This window comes from Canis lupus, chromosome 2 (genome assembly GCF_048164855.1).
Source record: "Canis lupus baileyi chromosome 2, mCanLup2.hap1, whole genome shotgun sequence".
NCBI classification, from domain to species: Eukaryota; Metazoa; Chordata; class Mammalia; order Carnivora; family Canidae; genus Canis; species Canis lupus.
In genome coordinates, this window is record NC_132839.1 from 72,366,279 (window position 1) to 72,392,879 (window position 26,601).

General features: G+C 49.9%; 1 protein-coding gene across 4 annotated transcripts in view; it reads right to left on the minus strand.

The window, feature by feature from the left end:
* Nucleotides 1–26,601, minus strand: part of EVC2 (EvC ciliary complex subunit 2) — a 126,696-nt gene that overhangs the window by 24,174 nt on the left and 75,921 nt on the right. For 3 of the 4 annotated variants that reach the window (XM_072806471.1, XM_072806466.1, XM_072806483.1), the window contains exons 11-16: nucleotides 24,574–24,813; nucleotides 22,249–22,424; nucleotides 19,818–19,977; nucleotides 16,563–17,017; nucleotides 9,999–10,203; nucleotides 7,297–7,419 (exon numbers count right to left, since the gene is read on the minus strand). In XM_072806471.1, the coding sequence (XP_072662572.1) occupies nucleotides 7,297–7,419; nucleotides 9,999–10,203; nucleotides 16,563–17,017; nucleotides 19,818–19,977; nucleotides 22,249–22,424; nucleotides 24,574–24,813 (1,359 nt within the window). The remainder of the gene's footprint in view (nucleotides 1–7,296; nucleotides 7,420–9,998; nucleotides 10,204–16,562; nucleotides 17,018–19,817; nucleotides 19,978–22,248; nucleotides 22,425–24,573; nucleotides 24,814–26,601) is intronic. The other variant, XM_072806477.1, reaches the window with a different exon arrangement.

Sequence of the window (26,601 nt, forward strand, 5' to 3'; positions counted from 1 at the left end):
GAATGCCATATCCAGGAATCTGGATTCTCTTTGGGGATGGTGGGAAGCTATGAAATTCTCCCTTTGGGAGATGACTTTGACAGAGACTGCCTCAAGGGATAAAACAGGGGCAAGAGTAGACATAAAGAGAACCATCTTCTCAGTCTTTGTGGATGGATAGATTTTCTCTCCCCTTCCTAAAATGCCTTCCTTGTCAATGCACCTTCTCTTCTAAGCTTTATAAGAACCTGTGCCATCAGTATTCTCTCTTTTCAGGTCATCAGAAAACGGGCACATTATTCTCATACTTATACTCTAGTCACTTCTGAAATGACAGAGTGTGGAGAGCTATTTCTGACAGAAGTGCCAGCCACCTCTGCATAACTGCTACTGCAGAAACATAATAGGATGCATGGTTGATTGCAGTGTGGGAGTTCCACTCCTGAATGAAGGGACTGCTAATGAACCGTGTGTGCATGGCATGGCAGGAAACCTGGAAGCAGTGAATAAATAATAAATGGGTGAATGGATATATGTGGTAGACATGCCACCCAGACGGAGGATAACATCATTAAAATAACACCAGAAATAATGGGTAAGCAGGAAATAGGATCATGTCACTTTCATTCATATTTAAATGCTCCTACAGAATATTTATGAGAAATTTATTATATACTGTGTGCCAAAACAGCAGCAGAGCACATCAAAGATTAGCTGAAACATTACCTTCATTTCTGGATACATCAAACAGATCTGCTACTGTGACACAGGGATGGCAATCAAGAAGCCTGTGCTTGAGGCTCCACTCTACCACATGCCGGCAGTATGACCTTGGACAAGTCTCTCAACTTTTCAGTCTCAATATTCTCATCTGTGAAATAGGGATCATAATTATTGCTCCCTCTGTCTCACTATAGAGTGGAGTAGGATATATGAAGAGGATCCAAGGTTGTTTGAAATATCAAGGGATTGAAAGTAACCTACATGTCTATTAGTTGAGGGCTGGGTACATCATTTAAGGGTCATACATACCATAAATGTTATGCTACTGTAAAAAGCCATGAGGAAACTCTTATGTACCGATATGGAAGGTCTTCAAGTTTCAATGTTAGGTAAAAAGCAGAGACAGGTGAGATAGATAGATAGATAGATAGATAGATAGATAGATAGATATACAGATGAGACAGGGGAATAGATATATAGGTAGGTAGACAGACAGACAGACCTATCTCTACTAGTTAGAAAATAAAAAAGTGAGTCCCATAATTTGTGCTTTGTGGATTGACCTAAGCACTGGGGCAGGAGAAACAGACACATTATCAGTCCTGGTCAAGGCATTCAGCAGGTAAGACCTCGGCCAAACACCATGTTGAGTGGCAGCCCTCCAGTCCTACAGATCTGATCAACTGCCCCAAGCTGGTGAGAGTTGCCTGGAGGTCAGGGAAGAAGCCCAAATGTCCCTTCATCAAACAGGCACCACCTCTGAGCAGCCCTCCTAGGCTGTCCTCCAGGAGAGGATAGTGTGATTGACATAACTGACCCTTGTAAGGCAACTCTGGCTGTCAAGCCCATGCTGGACCCTTTGCTTGCTGAGGTGTCTAGCCTCAGGGCCCTCCAGTTCACAGAAATCAAGCCATTTCTTAGGGGTGAGGACTACAACCCTAGCTTCTACCTCACCCTCACAGGCAGAAGGAAAAGAGCAGATCAGATTAAGACAAAGCCCACATCCCCTACAGCTACAGAGAGCAGACATCAGGGAAGGAAGAGCAGCCAATAGAGACTTCCTTATAGAACGAAAAATGAATACATCCCCCAAAACATTCTCTACAAAGTTCCTAAATCTTACCAATCTTTCCCCAACAGCTGAGCTCCTCAGTACAGCCTCCAGGCTTCCCATCCCCTGGCTCCTAGCTGCCTCCTAGGGCTCCCTTCTCTATACCTAACAAAAATAGCCTTTCTGAGGACAGATGAAATATCTTTCAAAACAGACCTGGTATAAAAACAACAGGTAAGCCACAATAAATTCCCAAACATCATTATCATACACACTTACTTTATTCTCTAACTAAAATATAACAAAATTAGAAACCAGTAACCAAAAAAGTTTTCTAAAAGGATAAGTTAAAATTCAAAATCCATGACAAAAAAATAGATAAAAAATTTCTACTTCTGGCCGTGATGGAAGAACTGGAAGAAGATTTACTCTTCAACCAAGAGGCAGAGTAGGACTGGGCTACCTGAAAAAGTAAATAGACCGTCCGTCTATTTCTCAGAAATAGACAGTCCGTCCTCCGGGCACACTTGGCATGGGTCAGACACAGTGCCGCCAGTCAGAGAGCTGCCCCTGCAGCTTCCAGGAGGAGGAGACCCGCTTTGGCACCTGCCCGCCAGCTGCTCGTGCCACCCTGCCCTGCTTCTCCTGGCCAGGAGGACAGTGACGTGAGCAGTGGGGAGACTGTGGAGGGGCCAGCAGCAGAGGATGAAGTGCTGGGGCCGTGGGGGCCAGGGAAGCCAGCCTCCCTGCAGCCCTGCTCTGGGCCATCCTCTCCCTTAGGACTGCAACAGCAACCACAGTCCATGGGGCCTCCACAAGTGGATGACAGCAGCTCGGAGGATTCAGACGAGATTGTCGTTGCTCCAGCTCTGCCCACAAGGAAGATGGCCTCCCTGCCCTAGGCCCTGGCCCTGGGCCCTCACACGGTGCCGGCTCTGCCAGGGAGCTCAAGGTTCGTAGGACGAGGCATGTTCCGGGGGACATAGTGACCAGAATTGGAAAGTAATTTATCTCATTAAGAAAGAACTACCTACTCCACAAAACAAAACAAAACAAAACAAAACAAAACAAAACAAAACTGTGACCCCACAGCCGCCCCAGTTTTCTGCTTGAATGCAGCTCTTACGATGTGACATTGGATGAGGACCCAGGGGAAGCCCAGCAGGTGCAAAAGGTCAAGTCAGTTTGGGAGGCCACTGTGTCTAGATTGTGTGGGGGCAGGGCCCCAAGGAGGAGGGAGCTGCAGAGACAGAGACAGAGACAGCATTTCAAAGGGCTATGTGGTGTCCTCATGGATTTGGCTAAGTGCCAGGCATGCTTGGATTTAAAAACAAAAAACAAAAAACAAAAAAAACTATGCCAGACCAGGACAAGAACCACCAAAAATCATAGGCAGAAAGATTGTTGGAGCTCACACAGAGCTGGGAAGTGTCAGTGTCCTCATTAGCCATTGAGAACAAAGTACATAGGCCTCAGCAATAGGGATACATTAGCCCTCAACTAAAGGCAGCTCTTGATCTAACCTAACAAAACTTAAAGGCATATCTCAGAAGGGTAAAGTTAATCCCAGACAATTTAACCTCCTGTCCAAACTCCTATCCTATTAAAGAAAACACAACAAAATCCAGTACCCAGGATATAAATCCTTCAATGCCCAGCACCTGATCAAAAATTACCATGCACACAAAGAAGCAGGAAAATAGGGTCCACAGCCCAGAGAGCAATCCATCTGTGGAAATGAGAAAGATGATGGATCCAGCAGATAAAGACATGGAAACAGTGCTAAGAAACAGAAATGAGGCAGTGGCTTGGAAGAGAACAAAACAATTGTCTGTGGATATGATGACTATGTAGAAAAGAAAAAAACCCAACAGACGAATCCTCACAACAATCCTAAATGTCGGGTGCTTCTATTATCCACATTTGAAGGATGCCCACACCAGGGCACAAAACAGTTAAGAAGCTTGGTCAATGTCACACAGCTGGCAAGAGGCACAATTAGGACTTGGACCCAGATGTCTGGCTCCAGGGATAGAATAAGACAGTCTGGAAAGACTTATAAATAAAAACTCATAACATTGCTTTACACCAGTAACAAGTCAAAAACATAATGAAAATAGGTTACCATTCTCAACGGCAAGAAAACCTACAGTGTATCTAGGAATCACCAGAGAGAGAAATATCTTATGTATAAGGTGACCCTGTGGTTTATCACCAAGTCTAGAGTGAAAAGGAGCTAATGGGAGAGATGCTGGGACCATCCCAAGCAAATTGAGATCTATGGTCACCCTACTTATGGAAACAACTATTCCAAATAAAGAGACATTCTGCTTTTGGGGGGATGGAATGATAATTTTCAAGTGAATCTGTAAATTTCAAGCAGTCACAACAGAAATTTATTTAGGAATTTAACTTCTAAATGTGGATGCCCTCCAGAGTCTCCCAGGAGTAAAACGATGCTTCTGAGAGCTTACAGTGAGCCCATCAGAAGGCCTGGCTGTTCCTGGCTGAGTGTCCTATTTCTGATCACCGGCACACCCCAGCCCCTCAGGCAGCTGCCAGGGACCAGAGCAGATGCCTCACTCCATTCACCTCTCAGCTCTACAGAGAAAGAGGTCAGGCAGGAAGCCCACCCTTGTCTGTCGGTCTCCCTGAATCAGTCACATGACTCTGTGAGTAAGTCACAGAGCCATTCATCCAAGGTGGAGCTCGGATCAGCCAGGTGGATTTTCCATCTGAAAGCAGGAGGTGAACTTCCAAATGGCTGATGTGCAAAGTGGCTGCTCATCTGAAACTGTGACCATCTCATGAGCAGAAACAGAGACCAGGGCCTGGCTCAGAGAAGATAGTCCAAAAAAACCATTCCTTAAAGGAGGAAGTGGAAGGAGACAGGAAGACAGGAGAAGGACAATAAAGGCAAGGGAATAAGTCAAAGAAAGGCGACGGGATGTGGGAAGGGCACCAGAGAGCCACCTTGGGAGGCTGAGCCTTCTCATTGTCCCAGCTTGCTGGATCACAACGTCGTGGCAGAAGGACATGGGTGCTGGAGGCAAACATGCCTCCTTCCATCCCAGGCTCTAGTATATACGGACGGTATGGCTTTGGGAAATTTTCCTGACCTCTTCAGATGGAACAGTCCACATGAGGCACATATCAACCCGGAGTTGAGGGTGGCAAGGATCACTGGTGCCTTCTAGTAAAGAAAGGAGGCACCCCCTAGGTGCCTCCAGTATGCCTGGCAGCCCCAGCACTGGAGCCAGAGTCCCTCTGGGGACACCACACTGCCAGCGAGATGGAGGCTCTGCCGTGGGTCTCTGACCCAGTCCCTCTCTCTAGCTACACGAGCCTCGAGGGACTTCCAAATCCTGGAACGTGATCACATCACTCTGAGCCACTGGCACACAAACCCAGGGCTGTCATTTCTCTCTGCAATTACCCTGCAAATGAAAAATCTGAACAACTGCAGCTCAGATGCTAAGAGACGCAATGGATCAATTTTGGGAGGCACATCAAAGCCGTTGACTTGAGAGTGTGTATTCTATCGGCACTTGCCACAGTGAGATAGCCAGTTGTGAGGATGGCCTGTCATTAAAAGGTTAGAGCTGACAAATGCCTCTTGTCTCCCTTTCTCTGGGTTCTGGCGCAGACACACGGAGCCGCTAGCATGGTAGCCCATTCAAAGCTCAAAAACCCTGCCACCAGTGGGTTACCATTGTCACAATCCTCATTTTATCAATGTGGGAGCCAACACCTGTGTGTCCCACGTGGCACGATCACGAGAGATAACTACATTCAGGGAGAACATTCCCTCACTCCCGAACAGGGCACTGGAGATGCAGAGGCAGCCTGGCGATGAGGAGCAGAGGGAGAACCTTCGGGTTCAGGTGCTGGAGCCATGGCCGCCTGGCTGCAGGAGCCTGGGGACATTTATTAAGCTCTCAGGGCTCAGTTTCCACATCTGTAAAATTAGGGATGTTGGTCGCTCCTACTTTCTAGGGCGATTGGGAGGGTCTGAGCACCTGGATTGCAGGAGAAACTGACGGCCTGGGTGTGACTCCAGAGCTACTTCTTTGTGCTTCAGACTCTTTCTCTAACATAGGGACAGGAATAAGATGCCTTTTACAGGATATGTGATGACAAAGGGCATGAACATGTGTGAGGAACCTGACTCTCAGACTGCTTCAGCTCTTAGTTATCCAACTATAAAATATATACGTGATATATGTGCCATGTGCCTGTTACACGTATGTAATATATATGTGTGTATAAAGTACTGAACCAGGTGCCTGAAGCCACAGGCTGACTCAAAAGCAAACAAAATAAATGAGCACTATTCTTAATAAAGTGCTGTTACATCTTAAGAGGGGAGTGACGTTCTTAAATCAGTGCACAGCACAACAATGAAATGTACACCGCCCCTGAAAATGCCAGTGCTTCCTCCAGAGCTGAGCGGAGGGCTGGCCTTCCACCCTTGTGAAGGGTCCAGCTCGTGCTCAGGACAAATGCACGTCTCCCACGGAAATGACAGAGGTGAACTCGGGGCAGGAGGGGCTGCTGAGCATGGCTCAGGGAGCCGTGGGGACAGGATGTCATCTGTCACCACTCACTGTCACCCAGCCATTCAGCCTGTCCCACTCCTTCATTGATGGGACCCGCGAGACTCAGCTGGCCTTCGCAGCCTGGCATGTGAGCCCCTTCCACCACAGATGGCTGTTCCTCCCTTGGGACACCCTGCATTCCAGTGAAGCAGCCTTTTCACGGGGCTGCCAATTCTCCGGGCTCCTTTTATTTTCTTTTTTTTTTTTATAAATATTTCATTTATTTATTCATAAGAAAGACAGAGAGAAAGGCAGAGACATAGGCAGAGGGACAAGCAGGCTCCCCACTGGGAGCCTGATGCGGGGACTGGATCCCAGGAATCTGGGATCATGACCTGAGCCAAAGGCTGAGCCACCCAGGTGTCCCTCTCTGGGCTCCCCCTGAACCTGCACCGTGTCCCTGGCTGTGGCTTGGGATGCCCGTTATCTCTGCTAACACCAATCCCAAGATCCCCCTAAAGTCTGAGGGATTTGGGTCACAAACCGGCATATGTGGGAGAAAACACCCCACCTGGCCCCCAGGCAGCCACCCTCCTCTGCATCTCTCTCTTCTACACAGCAGGCACCCAGGCAGCAGTAACACAGTGTCAAGGGGGAAGAACACGGATGACACTGTGTTCACGCGTGGTGCCCACAGCAATGTGAAGTGCAGTGAGTGTGAACACCGCAGGGCAGAGCCAGGCACAGAGGTGGTGGCCCCAAGGGCAGCACAGGTGGGGTAGGATGTGGGTCCTGCAGGACGATCCCCAGCTCAGGAGGGGAAGTACGGGGGTGGGGAGGGTTGCATGCAGGATCGATGGAGAGCCCTGAGGGGCACAGTGGGTTCAGGCTGCAGGATCCCTGACGGAGATGGGCAGTCACGGTCCCCGGGGACTATGCACCCTGGGAATGGGGTGGCGTCACTGCTGTGTGGGCAATGAGAACAAATGAAGCAGAGGGACTGACCTTTTCAACCAGGTCTTCAGGGGCCTGTTCCTCAAAGAGCTGAATTTTATCTTCGATGCACTTCCTCAAAAGGTCTATCTTGTTTTTACTCTTGGAGCGCGGCTTTCTCGCCTTGGACTGTTGCTAGAGGGGCAAGAGAACACAGGGCAGGTTTGCACAGCCCCCATGTCTCCCAGAGCCGAGAGGACATCCCGCAGCCCCCAGAGCTGCACGGTGGTCTTAGGTGGACAGAGGGGGTTAGGGGTCTGCTTTCCTGAGCAAGCTCAAGTCATGGACCTTCAGTCCACCAAAGGCAGAAGGAGGACTCCGGCTTGCAGAGCCAAAGCTTTGCAGTCAGACAGCACGGCCAGCTCCAGTCCTCCTCCCAGCTGTGGGGCTTCCACCCGTCAGCCTCTTGGAGCCGGGACTTGACAGAAGGGGTCCCCGTCCTAATGAAGCTACATGGAGCGGCTCTCCCTGCTGGTGCCAGCAGGCTCCACCATCACCTGCACCTCTGCTTTCCTGGGATGGTCCCCGGGAAGGGAGCCAGGCTCAGCCAACCACAGATACCAACCCCTGTCCGCCCAGCCATGTGTTTCTTCTGCAGGGTATTTTGTTTTTATTTGTGTGTGTTGAGAGAGAGAGAGAGAGAGAGAGAGAGAGAGAGAGACTGAGCAGGGGACAGGCAGAGGGAGAGGGAGAAGCAGACACTCCCCACTGAGTAGGGAGCCCAATGCAGAGATTGATCCCAGGACCCTAAGATCACCCCCGAGCCACCCATGCACCCCTCTTCTGCAGGGTATCAAGCGAGTACATTTCATGCTGGAGGCAGGTGTATCTCCCCCTCTGAGGCAGAGTGCAGGGCCAAGTCTATTTCCAAACAGAGCACCTTGAACGATGTTAGAATCAGATACTTTTTTTAAAAAAATTGTATTTATCTGATATATATATAGAGAGAGAGAGAGCACATGTACACATGCAAGCAGGAAAGTGGCAGAGGGAGAGGGAGAAGCAGGCTCCCCACTACCCAGGCAGCCCCATGCAGGATTCGATCCCAGGGCCCCAATATCATGACCTGATCTGAAAGCAGACACTCAACCAGCTGAGCCACCCAGGTGCCCCTGGAATTGGAAACTTAATTCCTGCCAGGATTGTCCCTCAGTCAGCTCAAAAGCAGGGGAAACACACCTCAGTTCACTTTGACGGAAATATCTTTATTCATGTTCCAAAACTTAAAAACAAAACAAAACAAAACAAAAACTTTGCTACTTTGTCCCTTACTCTCTAACTACCATCATCTTATAAATCCTGCACTCTTCTAAGAACAGAAATAGAAAAAAAAAAAAAACAAACCACTTTTTTTTTAATGTGAAAAAAGATAAAAGCTTCTAAGTTGTTTCTGCATCACGCTGTTTTTTATTCAGTAAGAAGACGTCTGAATTTTTTTTTCTTCCCCTAACGGAAAAGCAGTGGGTGGAAAGTCAGAAAATACCAGCCCCAAGCCCAATTCTCCTGTCCCCTGCCTGCCTCATCCGTTCGCTTTTCCTGTGCTGGTTGGTTTCTCTTCTGTAAAACTAGCACAGAAACCTCGCTCCTGACACTGCTGTGAACGTGCACGAGATCACGTCAGCTTACGTGCTTCGGATGCGTAACAGAACATCACTTCCAGAGAAGCCCGATACTTTGCATACATTTGGCATTTGGTGGCTGGCTGGCTCTGTCAAGCATACTGCCCACCTACTATGTGCCAGGTACTTTCTAGGTGCTGGGGTCAGGGAGCTTGTCTGCAGTGGGGACACAGAGTGTAAGCAGGTGAAGCAACCAAGACATTTCAGTGACCAATCACGTGAAGACATGGACCACAGCCTCGTGATGAAAGACTGGGGAGGGGGTCTTCTGGACGGGTGCTCAGGGTAGACCTATGCAGGGGTCAGTTAAGTGAAGCCTCGAATAGGCCATAAAGATGGCCCTGGATGTTCTGGGGGAGAAGTGTGTTCCTGGTAGAAGAAATGGCAAGTTCCAAAGACCTTGTCTTAGGTCGGGTGCCCCAGAGGCAGAAGCAGAGATGGGGATGGAGTGCACATGGTCTCCTAAGAGAGGAGCTCGGAGCAACACGTGGGGAGTGAGGGAACCCAGTGAGGAAGGGGAAAAGGGCCATGCAGGGCTGGGGAGGGGGCGCTCAGGTAAGTCTAGCCTTGACTGCTCCATGGGGGGCTCCGGAGCAAACACGGCACCCAAGAGTGGTCTGCCTCTCAGGCACCTGATAGGTACTCAAAAAAAAAAAAAACAGCTGTCCATCCTCATGCTACAAGGCCCAGTGTGAGAGGTTCCCTTTCCTGACCCACCTGAATTGAGGTGAGCATCCTCCTTGTACTACTTACAGAAGGGCCCAGGCTTCTGTATCCAGACTCAGTCACTGGACGTGGCTGAGGGAGCAGGAGGGAAAGAGACCTCTCAGGCCAGGTGGTGCTCATCTGCCTGGGGCCAGGCCCAGGAGGAGGGTGCAGGTGTGAGCTGGGAGCGGCTGAAGTGCAGGGCCTGGGCAAGGGGGGTCTGGGCTGGGCAGGGGGTTAGGACAAGCTTGGCAGTTCCAAGAGTAGCTGGCTGCAGAGCAGAGTGAGAAGAGAGGAGCCCAGGGTGGGCGGCAGGGCCAGAGCCCACAGCGTCAGGGGCGGGGAAATGCCCATGTCTACAATCAGTAGCGGCCGGGACGCCCTTCTTACCTGCAGCCCAGGGGCAGCCAGGGCCTGGTCCAGCCTCAGGAACTCTGCTTCTCGCCAGGCAGTCTGAAACTGTTGCAGCAGGACTCGGGCCCGGATTTTGGGCAGAGCCAAGCTCCTGTCCATCTGAGCAAAGCAGCCATGAACTTCCTGCCTCATCCTGAGCAGCTCCTCTTCAGACAGGGAGAAGGCTGAGGAGCAGAGCTTCCTGGACAAACAAGAAAGAGAGGGAGACAAACTATAAGAGACTCTTAACTCTGGGAACACACTAAGAGTCCCTGGAGGGGAGGTGGGTAGGGGATGGGATAACTGGGTGATGGGCACGAAGGAGGGCAAGTGATGTGATGAGCACTGGGTGTTATATGCAATTGATGAATCCCTGACTTCTACTTCTGAAACTAATAACGCACTATGTTAACTAAATTGAATTTAAATTAAAAAAAATTTTTTTTTTAATTTAAAAAGGGGTGCCTAGGTGGCTCAGTAGGTTAAGCATCTGCTTTCAGCTCAAATCATGATCCTGGGGTCCTGGGACCAAGCCCCACATTGGGCTTCCAGGTCAGCAGGGAGTCTGCTTCTCCCTCTCCCTCTGCCCCTTCTCCCAACTCATACTTACTCTCTCTCTCAAATAAATAAAATTAAAAAATGAAAATGATGGGACACCTGGGTGGCTCAGCAGTTGAACGTCTGCCTTGGGCTCAGGGTGTGATCCCAGAGTTCTGGGATTGAGTCCCACATCAGGCTCCCTGCAAGGAGCCCGCTTCTGCCTATGTCTCTGCCTTCTCTCTGTGTCTCTAATGAGTAAATAAATAAAAATCTTTTAAAAAAATAAATAAGATGAAAAATAAAAAGAGGAAACGGGTGGTGGGCAGGGGGTGCTGGGGGTGGAGAAACTGGGAATTCAAAGAGCAAACTCCATTCATTAAATCTACATCTGGAAAAACCCATCATGTCTTTAACCATGATTCCACAGGAATCCCCTGAGCACCTAACGTATCCTGCAAGGGACGCACCACCATGCTGGAGCAAAGTTGCAGCTGGAGGGACGCCTGGGTGGCTCAGCAGTTAAGTGTCTGCCTTCGGCTCAGGGCGTGACCCTGGACTCCCAGGATCGAGTCCCACATCGAGCTCCCTGCATGGAGTCTTCTTCTCCCTCTGCCTATGTTTCTGCCTCTTTCTCTGTGTCTCTCATGAATAAATAAATAAAGTCTTTTAAAAAAAAAAAAGTTGCAGCTGGATGAAGCAGGGCTGTGAGGGGGTCTGTGGGCAGGCAAGAGGCCTCCCAGCTGCCCTGACCTGGGAGACAGCCCGTGTTTGCTTTAGACACAGACATGCAAACAAAGCATCATATACTGAGCCTGCCCAGCAGCACACCATGTAAGGGCCAGTGGCCTGGAGGAGAGATGCCCAACTCAGCTCAGGAGGACAAGGAGCCGGGGGGCCTGGCACTGGGTCTTAACGGATCATGACTGACAGCCATCGCTCAGAGAAAACCCATTCCACCCTGGGCATGAGCCAAACGATTTATCGGTAAAGGCTGACCTGTGTCCCCTGAGAGCCATCAAGTCCTAACACCCAGTACCTGTGGAATGTGATCTTATTTGGAAACAGGGTCTTTGCTGATGTGAAAGTAAGATAAGATGAGATCATAATGGAGTAGGATGAGCCCTTAATCCAACTCATCAGGAGCAAAGACAGACCCAGACACAGGGGAAGGGCTCCGGACCAGAGAGGCACAGTGTGGGGTGAGGGAGTTAATGGATGCCAAGGCTGGAGGCAGCCCCAGAAGCTAAAAGAGGGACAAGGAACAGATCCTGTCTGAGTGTCTTCAGAGGGAGCCTGGCCCTGTGGACACCTTGATTTCAGACTTCGGGCCTCCAGAGCATCACGAGAATACTTTCCTGTCGTGTGAAGCCTTCCTGTTCGTGCTACTTTGTGGTGGCAGCCCCAGGAAACAGATTGCATTTACCTACATCATTGCCAATCCTTTCTGCAACTCAGTCCTCAGTTTACAGATGAGGAGACTGAAGGATCCTCTCACTCTTCCTTTCTGACAAGGTCCACAGCCCACTCTACGGGGGCGGCTGGCACAGGCTCACTGTCCCACCTGTCCAGAGAGATGTAAGGGGACGTCTGCTGGGGATCCCTGCACAGAAGTTCTGCCCGGAGCCAGGAGCAGAGCAAGTCAGGGACAAGCCTCCTCTCCCTCTCCTGCTTTGGGCCACACGTGTCTGTTCACTTGTTCATCTGACAAATACTCTCTGTAGACAGACACAGATTTGCTTGGTTATTCTGGCAATGTCCAGAATAACAGCATAAAATATGCCCTGTGGCTGCTCTAAATGCAGACATACCTGCAGGACGACCATGGGAGGCCATGGCCAGCCCTGCCACGCCCAAATCTCAACATGGGAGTGTGGGACTGGAGCTGAGCTAGAATGTTCATCCCTGGAAATAGAATAGGACCTTCCAGCTGACACGGACCTCCAGCTAGACATGGTCTGAAGGCCCCAGGACCATGTCCTGACACCCCATCTTGGGTTTCTCACTATGTGGGGTCCACCAATACTTTTAAAAGAACCTCAGCAAACAGCAGCTGCTCCTTTGTACTTGACCTCTTGGAGAACCATTGCCCCTGTGTTTGCAGGTACGGGGAATCCCATGAGAGCCGCTCTGAAATGACTGAGTCATCCTTCCTGCCCATCTTCAAGCTGATGGGCCCTGTGTGGTCTGGCCTCAATCTTCTGCTGGGCAGGCAACCAGATAAGCCAGAAACACAGGAGATGGGCAGGGTGTTGGCCCCCAAGGAGTTTAAAATCTAGGCAGGAGTTCAGGAAAGAATCTCAAAGACATGCTTTCCCTAGCAAAAAACATGCATCCCTATTAATTCCTACTTTACCCAACCAGGTTTACAGCAACTCCATCCTGCTTGAAGTCGGAAAGCTTCTAAAAATGTGTTTCAAAACTATTGTGCAAAGCCATTTTTACCTAATGCCTCAAAAATAAAGGCTGCAACCTTTTGGAATCTCAAATCAGCAAAGTATACGAGCAGATGCACATCATGGGCATCGTTGCCTGAGCCTCTTTAACCCTTAGAAAAATCATAAAGAGTTTTCTGATAGCAAGATGAGAGCTCTCTTTTCTCGGTGAATGACTAAATCAGCGGCAGCTCTGGTAATATTCTTTGCAAAACGGATCCAAATGGAGTTGCAGAAAATGACCATCTGGTAATGGGAATGTCAAGTCTAATTCACATGCTTCGAAGCAATCCAAAGTTGTGTAAAGAGAGACTTTGGTGGAATGTGGGTTGCGCCGAGTCATTACTGCTGAGAACAATTCGTGGGAATAAGAAGTGGTGATGAAGGATCTGATTTTTACGGAGAGAAGATGCATCCTGTGCGCTCAAGAAAACCGAACAGTAACAAAGACCAGGAAGTGAACGAGGACAGAGCCATAGAGACAGAGATGAGAAAGAGCCCAGAGGTGGCACCCTCTCTGCAAACAGAGGGGGACCTGTTCTCCCCGTTGGCCAGCTCAGTCCCCGGGAAGAGCCCTGTGCAGGAGGAGAGGAAATGGTTGAAGCCAGGCAGCTCCTATTCCACCAGAGGTCACTGCCAAGGAACGGTGCGTGTGGCAGGAAGAGGCTCTGGCACCGGTGTCCCCAAAGGGGGCAGGTGGGAGGGACCACTGATGCTCGGCACCCAGCGTGCTGGCCCAGCAGAGAGGGGAGGTGGACCAGCTGGGTGGATAGGCTGGAAAGGACTCACTCCCCTCCTGCTGCCCCTGCCCCGTCCCCCAGCATCCCCTGCACTCTCCTGTCCATGCAACCTGTGCCAAGAAACAGGGCTCTGGGTTGGTTCAGGATTACGCTGTGCCGAAGGTTCAGCTTAAACTGTGAAGGTGTCTATACCCAGAACAGGATACTAAATGGGCTTCTGTTTTGTTTGCTTCTTTGCTTGAACGGGTTGTTCAGGTCTGTCTGTTTGCTTACATTTCTGGGTTGGCTGGCTGGTTGGTTTGTTGAAGGGAAAAGCAATTTTAAGGGATACTGATTGGAAGGTCTGTTTGGGAAAGGGAGCAGAGGCTCTCTGCCACTGCCAAAGGGGTACAACCGTGTCCTTGGAAGGACACAGTGACTTAGCTGCTCTAAATAAACAGACTGAGTAGATGGTAGTTATTGGTTACTTCCGCTGCGTTACTGGCAACGGCTCTCAACTTTGTTCCTTCACACCAGTCACACTGGTCTCCCCATGTCACACCCAGATAAGGACCAGGACCTCCTATCAAGGCTGCTCCTCCCTGGGTCTTGCCCCCTTTCAGCAGAGCACCAATGCCTTGTGCCCGCTCATCTCTGGCTCCCAGCACCAGGTCGGTGGCTGGCACACACACAGTGTACGTCCCTGGGAGCCCGGCAATGATCCGGACCCTCCGCTGTACCCGGTACGGTGACCTGCCTGTGCTTCCTTTGTCATGATCACCTCCTTAGGTGTCTGCTCTCCTTCTGATCATCTGAGCTCTCCAGCACAGGAATGATGGCGGTGATGGCAGCAGCTACTACTTACGAACCATATCAAGGGTCATGTTAAAAATTTAAATATATTAACTCATGCACTCCCTCATCAATGCTGCAAAGGTGGCATCTTGTTAGACATGGCCGACGACCTAACCCAGAGCTACTTCCTTACTCCTAGTAGCTCAGTGCTTGTGTAGAGGGGTTGCCCTCTGACAATGTTGGGGACAGGACCATCCCTCACAGTCCCGGGGGATGCCACAACTGGTATAAGGCAGGAATTGGCAAACTATGGCCTACAGACCAAATCCAGTCCCTGGCCTGTTTTTGTTAATAAAGTTTTATTGGAACACAGTCAAGTTCATTAGTTTATAGACCGTCTATAGCTGCTTTCTCACTACCATGGCAGAGCTGAGTAGTTTCAAGAGAAACCCTATAGCTCTCAGAGATTACACTTATCTGCACTTCATTTATAAAGTGTACAGCCCTCTGGTCTGGACAGTCATGGTCCTTCGTTCTCCTTGCTGGTGAATAGTTTATGCAGGGGCCTGTGGTTTAGTCCCAACCAATGGTATCAGATGAGGTGATGCCTCAGATGTTAAAAAGAGATGATGAAAAAAAAAAAAAAAAAAAAAAGAGATGATGAGTGTGATACCTGGAGCCACAGCAGCCATCCTAAAACCATGAGGGGATGAGCCCAAACACCAAGGGGCCACACTGAGGATACTGAAGCAGAAAGACCGTCAGGACTGGTTCCTTGATGGAATCACCAAGCCACTGAATCAAGACTAGAAGCACTTACCCCTTGACCCCTTCTTATAAAATATTTTATTCACCTGCCACCAACCTGATAGTATGGCGTGATGCTAGAAGCACCCTAAATGATTTAGTTCTGTCATTTAAAGCAAGACACATGAGGCTCAAAAGTTAAGTAACTCTCCTATACTCGGACAGTCGGCGGTGACACTGGGATTCAAATCTAGGCGTTCTGGTCAATACTGGCCACATCTCACTCCTCCCTAGAGCCCCCATACTAGCCCTGTTTGGAGCTCCTTCAGCTTCCAATCTGATCAGCCAGCCTCAACTGACTGCCAAAAGCTTTGTCGGTCTGTTATACCATTTGGGCCACACCAATCTCATCCACACAAGAGCTGACAAATGCTGCCAGGAAGGGCAGGGCTGTGGAGCTCTGGCATGTGACTTCAGCTGCGCCTCACTGCTTCCACAGCACCCTTCTATCGTTTTTTCTTTAAGATTTTATTTATTTATATTCATGATAGACACAGAGAGAGAGAGTCAGAGAGACACAGGCAGAGGGAGAAGCAGGCTCCCTTCAGGAAACCTGATGTGGGACTTGATCCCAGGATCCCGGGATCACATCCTGAGCCAAAGGCAGATGCTCAACCACTGAGCCACCCAGACGCCCCACCCCTCTGTCTTTAAAAACAGTAGCTGTGCCATTTATCCAATGTTTCCTTGTCACAACACCAGGACAGTTAGCCAGCTGTGGCCCCCACAGCCTACTCAGAGACAGATGTCATTACGTGGTTCTCTAATCAAAAAAGAAACAATGAGCCTAAGCACCAGATCAGTGAATGAGGGAAGGGGCCAGTGAAGAGAGGGCAAGGGTAAGGCCTCACACTATGGCCCAACATCACATGGTGCTGACAGCTGCGTGGGCTCGGAATGGCCTCACTGCTAGTTCTCCTCCCCACTCTGCTCCCAGGGATAAGGCCCCTCATCGGCCGAACTTCTGATGGCGGGGACCAGATGCAGTTTCTGCTGATGTAGGAGCAGCAGGTCCCAGCTCCCCACCAGTCACATCCTCCCGTGGGACCCAGGGCCCCTCCCTGTCTTCTTGCTACAAAGCCTGCCTCCCACCAGCCCTGGCTGCTCACAGTGACCCTAGGTGACCCCCTCCCCTGGGCTGTGAGTTCATGGAGCTAAGGAACTGCCATCAACCTCCGCTGGTGCAGTGCCTGCCGTCCCCACAGGCGAGGCCAGGACCCTCCCTCGGGGCAGGCAGGGGAGCGTTAGGGCACACGCAGGGTGCTCACGTGAAGATCAGGTGCTCCCAGCGTCTCAGCTCAGCCTGCTCCTCTGTGGAGACCTCCAGAGCATCGTCCTTCAGTCTCTGCCGCACGCTCTGGACGCCTTCCTGGTCCCTGTCCCTCTCCTCAGCCTCTAGCTGCCGGGCCCGGGCTGCCAGCTCCCGGCTGTGCTCCTCCAGGATCTGCTGCAGGAAGAGCCAGGGCACACTGCGCTTGAGCAACTCCTGGGTCATCCCCGAGTTCTGCAGGCGCCGCAGCTCCTCCGTGGCCTTCTCGGACAGCGAGAGGGTCAGGGTCCTGAGGTCGTCCAGGGCGGCCTGGTCCAGACGCTCCTGCAGCTCCTCCAGCGCGGCGCCATGCTCCGCTAGCAGGTGCCCCCACTGGCCCAGGTACTGGCTGGCGTCCTCGGCGGCTCGGAGGGCCTCCCCAAGGGACAGCTGCTCCTTCCTCTGTTCCTTGTGCTGAGGGGTTTCAGAGAGGACAAGTCAGTGGGGACAGCCTCTGCATGCACAGGCCTCTGGGAAACCCCATGGAAACCTGCGGCGGAGGCAGAGTGCTAGCAGTCTTCTCCCAACCACCTCACACTCAGAAAACTATCCTTAAGAAAGTAACCCAAAATAGGGCTGCTGGGGGGCTCAGCCAGTGGAGCGCGCACCATCTCTTGATTTCGGCTCAGGTCATGATCTCAGGGTCGTGAGCTCCAGCCCCATGTTGGGCTTCCTGCTTAGCAAGGAGTCTGCTTGGGATGCTCTCTCTCCCTCTGCCCACCCCCTGTCTGCTCACACTTGCTTTCTCAAGAAAAAAGAGAAAGAAAAGAAAAGAAAAGAAAAGAAAAGAAAAGAAAAGAAAAGAAAAGAAAGAAAATAACCCAAAATATAGCGAGGGCTCCATTTGTTGAATGTGTATTGAACACACATTTATTGGGCAGGAAAAGCCCAAGAACAGACCACTGGGTTCCAGCCCTGGCTCCTCCGTGGACAAGATGAGGAACATCTAGCCCTCATCCATAAAACGGGGCCAATGATAGGATCTACCCCACAGAGCAGCTTGAGGATTGCATGAGTCATTTAGCATGTGTGTAGCTGTGAGAGGAGGGCCCAGTACAGCGTTCATGTCAATGAATGTCTGCAATTATTCTGTGTCCTGGGCACCAAGGACCTGGGGCTTATGAGCTTATAAGGGGAAAAAACATCCTGAGATCTGTGACAGACAATTTAAATGAGGAGGTCAGAGGAGGCCTTTCAGGAAGGAGATCCAGTGAGACCCAAGAGGGAGGTCACACCTCAGGCCAGGCAGGTTAAGATATGGGGAGAGAACACAGGCAGAGGAGGAAATGGGGACATGCATAAAGATGTCCATCGCGCTGGTATTTATCATAGCATTGCAGACAGTCTCTGTTCTGTTCTGTGAGGACATGGAATGGTCCAGGTGGCCAAAGAGTGTCACCATTCTAGCACCATTTATCAGGCACCTACCAGTTGTCCTCCGTGCCAGGGAGACGGTGGAAACCTCCGCCTCTGTGGAGCTACATCCTACATCTGTGCTACTCACAGACTGATCAGAAGCAAGAGCAAGAAACGATATTCACAGAGGACTGCTAGAGTCTCTGCCGTTCACCCATCCTTCTAGATTCTAACCTTGAATCAGGCCAGATCATGAAAGAAAGGTGGCCTTGGGCCCCACTGATGTCATCCTTTAGCTGGGGGAGATGGACAAGGTGATGGTCAAGGATTGGGTGGTCAGTGGTCAAGGTGAGAATCCTGGCTTTATGTTGGGATCAAAACTTAATCATAAAAAGCAGAGTTTCTAGGGATCAAATTAAAATGTGAATCTGCATCCCTTTCCCTCCATCTGGAATGGGGCCAGACAATACGAGGTATCAGTGCATACACCCCAGAAATCCTCTGGACCTGTCCTGCCATGTTCAGGGCAGTGCTGATGCTCTGGTCAGGTCCCACACCCCAAGCACTAGGGCCTCCCATGCAAACCCCCATGGGTTTGCACCTCCATCTCTACCCTACAGGCTGCTTCTAAATGGGCTTCCTAGATCCCACCTCTGATTGTGTCCCTCTCTTCCTGAAGACCCTTTACCATCCCCCACTGAACCCTCAGCCTGGCATGATGGGCCCCCTTGGACCAGCTCCCTCCAGCCCCCGCCCCCCTCATCCGTTCTAGCTGGTCAAGGCCTCGGTGTCACCCAGCATAGCAGTGGATTTTTGCGAGAGCACTTCCCTTTGAACAAGATGCCTCTCTACCACCTGTGACACCCATCCCAGCCTCCTACACATCAGAGCAGATCGGTTCTTCAGGACTCAGTTTATGGGTGAAGTGAGCCCGTGAGCATGCATGTTCATATCTCCCTGTTGGTCTAGCCTCTTCCAAGGTGGGCAAATAGCAGAGGGGGTTAGGGATTGAAGTCACATGGGCTTGGGCTCAACCCCATGTCTACCACTTCCTAGATATTTGGCCAATGGCCATACTGCTTAACACCTCAATATGAATATTGGCATCCCTCCCAGGGTTCACACCTTGAAACCTAACGCCTGATGTGATGGCATCAGGATGTGGGGCCTTTGGGAAGGGGGTGTCTGGGTTATAAGAGGGAGCCCTTGTACATGGGATTAGTGCCCTTACAAAGGAGGCCCCCACAGAGCTCCCTCAACCCTTCTACCATGTGTGGACATGGCTGGGAGCCGGCCGTCTGCAGCCCAGAATAGGGTCCTCACGGAGCCCACCATGCTGGCACCCTGACCTCTGGCTTCCAGCCTCCTGAGCTATGGCAGATAAATCTGTTCTTCAGAAGCCCCCAGTCAGCTCGAACTGACACACATAATCTCTCTAAACTTCAGTGTCTTCAACAAAACAAAACAAAGAAAGGAGAAAACAGTAATAGTGACCTCATGAGGTTAACGTAAGGATAAATGAGACACTGGCTGCAGGGATGAGTAGGCCCTCTGTGGGCATCAGGGTTCCCCCTGTGGTCATTCTACACTCCCACCTCCCCCTCGCTCCCAGCGCAGACAGACCGGACCAGCGCACCACCACCTGCTGCTTTGCCGAGGCCAGACAGGACCCACAGAACCTTCTGGAGGGTGTGTTCTAGCAACCTCTGCCACTCTCCATATGTGGCTTGGGATGACCCTGCCCAGCACTGCTCTGGATCCCAGCTCTCCTAGGGAGAGTCCCTCCCAGTGGTGCCAGGCGCTCGGTGGTGGCTCAGGATGATCACCAAAAGCATTGACGGCACAATGGCTTACATACTTTTTGCAGCATCTCTCGTCTTCTCTTAAGGATTAATTTTTGGTGCAGCTTCTTCTTCTCCTGCTTTAAGTCATTGTCCAGCTTCTGTTTGATGGAAAAGACTTCCATCCGAGCGCGCTCCAGCAGCGCCTCCATCTGCTCTTCATCCAGGTACCCTGCTCTAGGAGAGACATGGGGGCGTTGACACACTCTCCAAACCCTCCCTCAGCCCGATGGCTGCTGCGGCTGGACATTCAGCTCTCTATTCCTTTGGTCTGGTCAGAAAGTCTTTCCCCTGAAGGAGCAGGAGCAGAACGGGCAGCTAAGACGTTCCCAGAACACAGTAAGTGGGGGTGTCGGCGTCACTCCAGACATGCACAGAAAGATTGTCCGAAGCTGCCTGTTTGGGCAGACTGGGCAAGAGTTTTGGGAAAAAGTGGCGCTCCAGGTGTGGCTTGCCAAGAGGAGATGGGTTTGGAATTCCTGGTGATGGGTTTGTCAAAATCCAAGAAGTAAGTGCAGGAAATACTGTGTAGGGTTCATCCCTCACGTTAAGCTGGCTAGCCACAGGGTACCCACATTAAACACTGTGTCTGGTGTGTGTGCCTGAGAGGGTATTCCCAGGAGAGGTGAGCACTTGAATCAGGGGGATTCGGTAAAGCAGACCATCCTCCTCAGTGGGGACCAGGCACCAGGTAATCCAGTAGGGGCCCAAATAGAACAAAAGGTTTTTCTTTTTCTTGTCTCATCTCACCTTCTCCTGCTCTCGGACTGGGATCCCCTGGTTCTCAAGCCTTTGGCCTGAGACCGAATGATACTGTTGGCTTCCCAGAGTCTCTATTATGCACATGGCAGGTGGTGGGAGTCCTCAGCCTCTGTAATTACCTGCGCCAATCCCTCCTCTCTACCTTTTTGGTTGTTTTTCTGGACAATCCTGACTGACACAGTCTGGTATTAGCACGATTACCACTGCTATTCCCAGTCTGTCTGTATCGAGGGGCTGGATGGGCCCCCTGCTCGGCACAGAGTAAATGTCCGCAGAAGCTTCTTGAAGGAATGAATAAGTAAATGAATGAATGGTGGATATGTGCTTTAGAAATATAAGTCTGTGCCAACTCCTAATTTATTTGATTTTTTAAAGTATTTATTTGAGAGAGAGAGCGAGCACATGGGTGGGTAGAGGGGTGGGGAGGGGTCTGAGGGGGAAACGGAGAGAATCTCAAGCAGATTCTGAGCTGAGCACAGAGCCTGACATAGGACTTGATCTCACAGCCCCAAGATCACAATTTGGGCTGAAATCAAGAGTCGGATGCTTAACCGACTGAGCCCCCAGGTATCCCTGTACTAACTTTTAAAAATAGAATTTAAAAATGAGAAGTAAACCACACATCCCTGGTAACTGCTCACAACAGTACAACCAGCTGTCGGGTGCTTCAATTCAAGTCAAGGAACTGTTTCTTTCACTTGAATGAAAATTAATCAGGAATGTCAAAGCAACTGCAGTGACAAATTCATTAGCATCTTTGGGTAGCAAGCGTTCACATAATTTGCACCTCACAGAATCCTCATTAAATAGGGCAAGAGAGCCACAGAGTCCTAATAAAATTACCAAGGTAGCACAATCAACTCACAAAACCACAGACTGTCCTGGGAAAGACAACGTTGGAGTCATGCATCTATTTATTTAAGAGCTTCTCATAACTGAAAAGAATAAATGTCATTGTCTGCAATTAAGTGCCTCCAAGACAATCTGGGAAGAAATGTCTTAGAGGGGCGGAGGCTGCCCTGATGCCAACCTGCATCACCACCACCCACGTGGTACCCTGGGGCTGCAGAGAAAAACCATGGACAATGCAAGTCAAGAGTCGGTGTATTTAGGCTTCACTCCCAAGGTGAATAAAAGAGCCAGCAGAGTGGCCAAGCTCAAGGAGAAGCGGGCTCTCTCATTACACAGCTCACCTAAGCCTCACCACTGATCTCTCAGTGAAACGCTGGCTATTTGCTTTAAAATCACTCTGGGTGAGGATGTCGAGTGACATCAGGATTGGCCATTGAGGTTGAATGATGGGCACATGGAAGGTTCAATGGATGGCTGTCTCAACTATTACGTATGTTTTTAAGATTCTGCAAACGCAAAGGGTGCTTACAACTAGAGAATTCTTCTTTTTTTTAGGAAAGATTTTATTTATTTGACAGAGAGAGAGTGAGTGAGCACAAGCAGGGGGAGCAGCAGAGGGAGAGAGAGAAGCAGACTTCCCCCTGATCATGACCTGAGCTGAAGGCAGACGCTTAACTAACTGAGCCACCCAGGCGCCCCTAGAGAATTCTTCTTAAGGAGAAAGTAAGGAGTGACCAGTGCACTCACTGACCGAATGGTAATAGATGGTCTCTGATGAGGACAGTGGGGCAAGGTGGTTCATGTGCACCATCGGGGATGGCTTTTGGGTCTTACCTCTCATGTTTCTGGATGAACAGGGTCAGCTGAGCATCAGCGGCACTCAGAAGGCCTTGTACACGGATCTCTGATGATTGCATGTTCTGAACCAAGTACTCCCTGTGGCCAAACCTTTTACTTAGATGGTATCTCTTACTAGCCTGGAAAAAATCCATCAGCTCTTCTAATTTCTCCTGTTTAAAAAAAATCAAGAAAATATGCCTAATTAAAATTTAGAGAATATTCTTTTTAGACATATAAAATAATACATTTCCTTCCTAAAGAAAACGCATAGGCACAGAAGCACGAGGATTAGCACCCAAACAGGCCTACCCTTAACAAAGGCTTAGAAGAAAATTATATACTAATAAGAAATGAGAGCTTGGAAAAGTGGATTCTAGACCTAGAGAGTGAGGAGTTGTTCAAAGAACTTTACTGCCCTAGGAAAGGGGATGCAAACTTCACGCAGCTGCTCAGCCTTTGCCCATGGGGTTCTCAAAACACAGCACCAGCACAGGTGGTGACATTCTGGGATAAATCAGCCATCAGCCCTGACCCCCAGAACTTTCACACTTGTGGAAGGGACAGACGACTAGATGACAAAACCCAACCAAACACAAGACAGTAATAACTTACCTTACCCTGGGTGTATTCTCTGGGTCTGGCACTGGGCTCAGAGTGTTTCTCACCTTATTTAACTTAGTCTAGAGAGACAGTACTGTTATCCCCATTTCATAGATGAGGAAACTGAGTCCGCATTGCACGCTGGTAGACGGCCGAGCAGGGATTTGAACTCAGTAATCTAATTCCAGGACCTGTGGCTAACATCATAGTAAGCTGCTCCAAAGTGCAGCTGTAACCAGTGGCATAATAATTAGAGCAGCAGTAAATAAAACATTAGCCTAAGTGGCATTATCCCACTGACTGGCTCTGCTGTCTTCTCCTATCCGTGAGAATACCGTCCCTGCAATGGGTCACCAAAAAGATCGATGCTCTGTTCAACAAGATACAGGTGATGCCACAGAGAGTTTTCTCTCCAACCAAAGCTGTGATACCTCCAGTTCTTGACACCTGGGAATGTGCCCTGTCTAGACAGTGAAAGGCGGAATGGTCAGTCAGATGTGGCTGAATGATGGTGTGTCCCTGACTCACTGGCAACAGAAACCATACAACAGGAACAGAGGCAATACTTGTATTCTCCACGAAACAGTCCATGTGAACTGCTGGCCGACTTGGCACCCATGACATAAGGAGACGCACAGCTGACATCTTCTAATACTCCAGCAGCTAGAGTCCAAGACACCTGTGCCGGGCTACCATTATCACCCACGGAAGTCTCATTCTTGACTCCATTATTACTAACAATCCACGTTCTTCCTAGCTCTCATGCCTGGTGTTGAGAGCCAGCCACTGCCCATCATGAGGAGAAAAAACTGCAAAATCCATCAATACCTACGTGATACCTTGGGGTGTGGATGCCTAACTAGGGATAGATTAGGATTCTTACTCTATTCACTCTCACTGAGGTTTGAGTAGGAAAAACCTAGAGCAAAAGGGAAAGGCTGGCTTATCCTCTTCATGCTCGGGGCGTCCCGAGAGTTGTGCTCTCACCCTGGAAGGCTCACATGCAAGAGGCTTTTGGGGATGGTCGCTTTGTCTCCTCTGGCACTGCCCTGCTCCTCACAGCCTTCACCCACCAGGCCTATGCCAGGACCAGAGGTCTGCTGCAGGTCTGCACACCAGCAATTTCACTCTGGGTGTGCACATGTGCGTATAAAGTACCCCATGCAGGGCTGAGAAATTCCACAGCAATGGTGATGGCCTCGGATAAACTTTTGGCTGTCATTAACGACATTTATTCCATTTGGATTAATAATCTTCACACTTGGGCTGACACACAAGAACACACACAGAGTCACCGGGGCATATCCAGATGCAGATGCCCACCCCAGGGATATGCTGATGTACACACACACACACACACACACACACGTATTTTTCATTGCAATGTGTCTTAAAGGTATATCGTGCCAAACACAGGCTTTCCTTGCCTCAGCTCTATTATACCCATTTTACAGGAGAGGAACCTGGGGCTGCAGGAAGGCAGGCAGTTTGCCTACATTCACAGAGCTGACATCTGGGGGAACTGGAACTCAAATCCAAGTTGACTTGAATCCCAGAACTGTGCTTCACACTTCACACTTCAAGGGCAGAAGGAAAAGGTATTTAGCTCACAGGTCCACAACGAGAGGAAGAGAGAACAGACTCCAGGAGAGGAGAACTCACTGGCACCACCCAGGAAAGTTAGGTTCCTGCTGCCGCCAGCCTGATCTGAGGCCTCACCTGGACGTCAGAGTAATCCTGCAGCAGCATTTTAGCAGCTTCTGGCTTCAGTTCCCCTTGGCAAACAGCACTTTTTATCTGGGTAAAGAAGATATTGTGCAGTTCATTTCTCTGGAAGATGGCCAGCTGCCTGTGTGCCTTGGCAAAATCTTCTTCCTGTTGCAGAGCCAGAGATCGCCTCAAATGCACCTGCTCCAGGCCGTGGAGGGTCCTCAGGAGGCCGCTACACTCCACAGCAGACTGCAGGAAGAGGAAGTGGTACATGAGAGATGATACACCCAGGGCATATGCAAGTGCACACACACGCATACATGTGCACACACATGCATACATGCACACAGCAACATAGTGCATAAACACGCGTGCACAGGCATACATGCACACATGCATGCACACACTTGCACATGCACACAGCAACACAGTGCATGCACACATACGCACATGCATATACATCCATGTGCACATGCACACAAATGAACATCCACATACCCACACAGAGCAACACAGAGCATATACACATGCACATGCATACATGCACACATATGCATGTGCACAGATGCACATGCACACAGCACCACCACAGTGCACACACATACATGCACACACATACGCTCAATGCACACAGCAACACAGTGCATATATACATGCACACTGTATATATGCACACATGTGCATATATATACAGGTAATACACACAGCAAATATAAAAGCACACAGCAACATGGTGCATGCACACATATGCACATGCACACTCATGCATGAACATGTGCACATATGCACACAACAGTACATACACCCATGCACACAGCAACACAACAGTGCATACACGCACGTGCACACAGCAAATACACACGCACACAGCAACACAGTGCATACACATGCGTGCACATGTGCACACACATATACTATACATAGTAATATACGCATTGCACAGTGTATACACATATGCATAACACCACACACGGAACATGCAAGCACACTGATGTGTACTCACATGGAACACACACACATGCACACAGGCACACACATGTCCCAAGCTGGCAATAATAAAGCTGCTAAACTCTGGGAGATACTGTTGCAACCTGTCCTTCCCTGTTAATGTTTTCCAGAGCAGTCTCAAACCAGAAAATTCACAGGGATGGAAATTTGCAAATCAAACTGCCTGAAAATAGCCTGCAAAATGGAAACAATAATGGATTGTGCTGTTACACTCTCCTGCTTATTTCCAACATCTTTTGCTCTTAACTTAGTTGAAGAGAAAAATACCAGCAATCAGGCCAAAGTTGAGATGATTTGAGTAAGAAAGGACACAGAGTAGTTAAGAAATGGCTACTGGGGGATCCCTGGGTGGCACAGCGGTTTGGCGCCTGCCTTTGGCCCAGGGCGCGATCCTGGAGACCCAGGATCGAATCCCACGTCGGGCTCCTGGTGCAGGGAGCCTGCTTCTCCCTCTGCCTCTCTCTCTCTCTCTGTGTGACTATCATAAATAAATAAAAAAAATTAAAAAAAAAATGGCTACTGGGTGCCTGCACTTCATGTGCCCAGCATGAAGGCAGGAAGGAGGAGACACGTGCACCGAGTTCCCATTGGCGCAGAAGACTCTTCTCGTGACCCAGGAGGGGAGTGTAATTACTTCCACCTGGGGAGGCAGAATTAATTCCAAGACAGCCCCTAGATTCCTGGCCTGTGATGCACACATCATATAAATCTTCCCTCCTTGAGTGTGGCCATAAAGTCTGAATGTGACAGGTCTGTTGCCCATGATCTGGTTATTTCACAGCAAACGTGAAGAGGTCTTGATGATGGAATTGAGGTACCTAATCAGTTAACTTTGTTAACTGGAGGGGAAATGATCCTGGGCGGATCTGACTCAAGGAGGACCTGGACCTTCCTTCCTGACCACAGACACCCTCTCCTGCCAGCCTTGAAAAAATGAGCCTCCTCCTGTGAAGAGTCTACAGAGAAGGGATGCCTATAGGAGCTGAGGTCTTGGTGGCAGGAGGGCATAGGCTGGTGGCTCTGTAGGCT